The 3290-nt window shown below is 47.5% G+C and overlaps 1 protein-coding gene across 1 annotated transcript; it reads right to left on the bottom strand.

Moving 5' to 3' along the window:
• Positions 1–591: 591 nt before the first annotated feature.
• Positions 592–2859, bottom strand: LOC146058291 (E3 ubiquitin/ISG15 ligase TRIM25-like). The gene has a single exon (XM_083170525.1). It carries the CDS (start codon positions 2811–2813, stop codon positions 1050–1052), a length of 1764 nt encoding a protein of 587 aa, XP_083026651.1. The 5' UTR covers positions 2814–2859; the 3' UTR covers positions 592–1049.
• Positions 2860–3290: the final 431 nt, after the last annotated feature.

Here is a 3290-nt window from a genome sequence, read left to right as displayed (position 1 = left end):
ATACTGGAGTGGGCTTATTATTCACAATTTTCTGGTGGGAGGACAGCTTGCTTGACTGCAGATATCTCCAGTTCCCAAAAATAGATTTCTTAGATTTTAATGGCATTAAAACTAATCCCACCTACCAAATGGTACTAGGGACTAGGATCAGAGTTCAGGAGGCAGAGCAATCTGCCAACGAGAATATAAAACTACATACCAGGTGTGTGGAGCAGTAACCAGCTGCTGGAAGGCTGATGTCTCTGGTTCTGGGAAAAGTAGAGACAAGCTACTAGTGTCCATCAAAGGGGAAGAGTCCCAGCTTTTGGAATCTACCCTCAGAAAAACTCTAAGTCAGACAGAACCTGAAATATTTGACTGGGAAGAGCAATCAACAGGCTTGGATGGGGACCAGTGCTTTGAAGTCAGATATCTCCGGTTCCCAAGGGCCGATTTTTAAAATTCTTGTACCCATGGAAAGAGGGGACCCTCAGCTATCAGCCTAGGTCCCTTAGACTCCTGGGGGGGTTTCTGGGTACTCAGAAACCCCCCCTGCGTGCGCTACTGGGGTTAGGCACTCTTTACACTGGGGGGGGGGGTGGGTTAGGCACTCTACATTTTACACAGTTCACTGCAATGGGAATGGTACTTAAATGGTATTTGGTAATCTGCTGCAGTGGGAATGCTAATACCGTTTTAAATACCATTTAGATTACAGTACTTTAAACTGGTCTGCAGTGGGAAAGCAGCATTATTTACATAACTCCCCATTCACCCTCTGTGTCCATTACAGCCAATAGGTGAAAGTGTAACACTGACTGCTGTAATAGGGTGCATGCTGGGTGATAGATATTGCAGCCAATCACAGCTATGAGTGAGCCAGAGGCAGAGAAATCTCACATAAACATATATTTATAATGACAGTATCTAGCACACCAATACTGGAACAACTCCAGGCACATTGGTCACCTGGTCACACAGGGGGAGGGGCTAAGCCATAAGCCATGTGCTGAATGTTCCCCCAATCAGATTCCCCTTCCTGTGATGTCACCAGTGTCTGGGTAGATTTCCTATGGTAATGTCTCCCAGCTCCTGACTCCCCCACATATAGTTACACACCCTCTCCCTACACGTAATGCAGCATGGAGGGGCTCAGTGAGGGTGGTGGTGTAGGTGTGTAAGTGTCTGATGGGGTCACACAGAGAATAAAAGGACATCTGTCCTGCCTCATAATCCAGGTATATCCTCACTCTGTCACAGGGGATATTACCAGGTAACCGGATCTCTGTCCTGTCATGTCTCACTAAGTGCTGACTGTAATACCTACGCAGACACCAGGACTTGTTATTATTCCCAATGAATGACTGCAGCTCTCTCCTGTCTATACTGGGATAACACATCCCCACCGCCCACATCACTGACTTACTGACATCCACCTCCCAGTAATGTCGCCCTGAGGAGAATCCCCTGGTGCTGATTACCTGACTACCCTGAAATCTCTCTGGTGTTACTGGGTGATTCTGGTCTATATCTGACAATGATGCAGATTTCCTGTCACCTGATATCTGTATATAATCACCAGCTGTGGCTACATCCAGTAATAGGTCTGTAGGTTCCGGCACATAGATCCCTGTATTTATCCCTGTTATTATATCAGACTCTGTATTACCAGCTGTGGCTACATCCAGTAATAGGTCTGTAGGTTCCTGCACATAGATCCCTGTATTTATCCCTGTTATTATATCAGACTCTGTATCACCAGCTGTGGTTACATCCAGTAATAGGTCTGTAGGTTCCTGCACATAGATCCCTGTATTTATCCCTGTTATTACATCAGATAATGTGTGTAATGTCCGGGAGATGAGACCCACACCCAGACCTCCTGCACCACGGACCTGGTTATCATGTCTCTCTGTGTCCTCAGTGTCACACAAGTCCCCTGTGTCCGGCTCCTGTAAGACAATCACTGGGTCAGACATGTTACACAGCTCCTCAATGTGACGCATCTTCCCCGACAGCTCGTCCTTCTTTATTTCCAGCTGCTGGATCAGATCAGAGACTGAGAGTGAAACGCGCTGTTCCTGCCTGGAGATCTCAATCAGGACTCTCTTCTCCAGGTCTTCCAGCTGTCTCCTGATGTCTCTAAACAGGGCAGTGACTGTCTCTGTGACACCCGCTGCTTTCCCCTGATCCTCTCTCCTGCGCTCCTGCAGTCTCTGCACTCTATTCTCAGTCTCCGCTCTCTTCCTGGTCAGTTTCTGCAGAACATCTCTCAGCTTTTCCTTCTTCTTCTCTGAGGCCTCATCCAGCATCTCCACCAGGTGTCCCCGATGTTCTCCAGCCAAACTGCAGGACACACAGATACAGGCAGCATCCTCAGTGCAGTAATATCTGTAGAGTTCCTTATGGACGGAGCATTTCCTGTTCCCCAGGGCAGTGGTGGGGTCACATAAGACGTGTTCTGCTGCCTTGCTGTGTACTCTCAGGTGATTATCACACAGATGAGCCTCACACAGCAGACAGGACTTAGCAGCAGGTACAGGAGCGTGAATACAGTGAGTGCAGCAGATCCCGGTCTCCTCCTGATCTGGCCGAGCAGACAGGAACCTAACCACTATGTTACACAGAGGAATGTTCCGTATCAGTGCAGGACGCTCCTGACACTCTGCTCTGCACTCAGGACACCTATAAACTCCAGCCCCCTCCTGTGTATCCAGCACACGATCAATACAGACCCGGCAGAAGTTGTGGCCACATCTCAGGGTTACAGGATCTGTATAAATGCTCAGGCAGATGGAACAGTCCAGCTCCTGTCTCAGATCAGCAGACGCCATCGCTGGCAGCAGAGGAGGGAAATGAAAGTGAAAGTCTCAGATACCAGTTAGGTCACATTCTCCACACAGGGTGAGGCTGAGATGACGCTATATAAGACACTGTAACGGAATCTGCTGCGCTATATAAGATACTGTAACGGAATCTGCTGCGCTATATAAGACACTGTAACGGAATCTGCTGCGCTATATAAGAAACTGTAACAGAATCTGCTGCGCTATATAAGAAACTGTAACGGAATCTGCTGCGTTATATAAGAAACTGTAACGGAATCTGCTGCGCTATATAAGACGCTGTAACGGAATCTGCTGCTCTATATAAGACGCTGTAACGGAACCTGCTGCGCTATATAAGAAACTGTAACTGAATCTGCTGCGCTATATAAGAAACTGTAACAGAATCTGCTGCGCTATATAAGAAACTGTAACGGAATCTGCTGCGTTATATAAGAAACTGTAACGGAATCTGCTGCGTTATAT

This window comes from Crinia signifera, chromosome 2, assembly GCF_055691185.1.
Source record: "Crinia signifera chromosome 2, ASM5569118v1, whole genome shotgun sequence".
In the NCBI taxonomy this organism is placed as follows: Eukaryota; Metazoa; Chordata; class Amphibia; order Anura; family Myobatrachidae; genus Crinia; species Crinia signifera.
The sequence above is the reverse complement of the archived record's forward strand: the minus strand, read 5'-3'. Positions and strand labels throughout refer to the sequence as shown.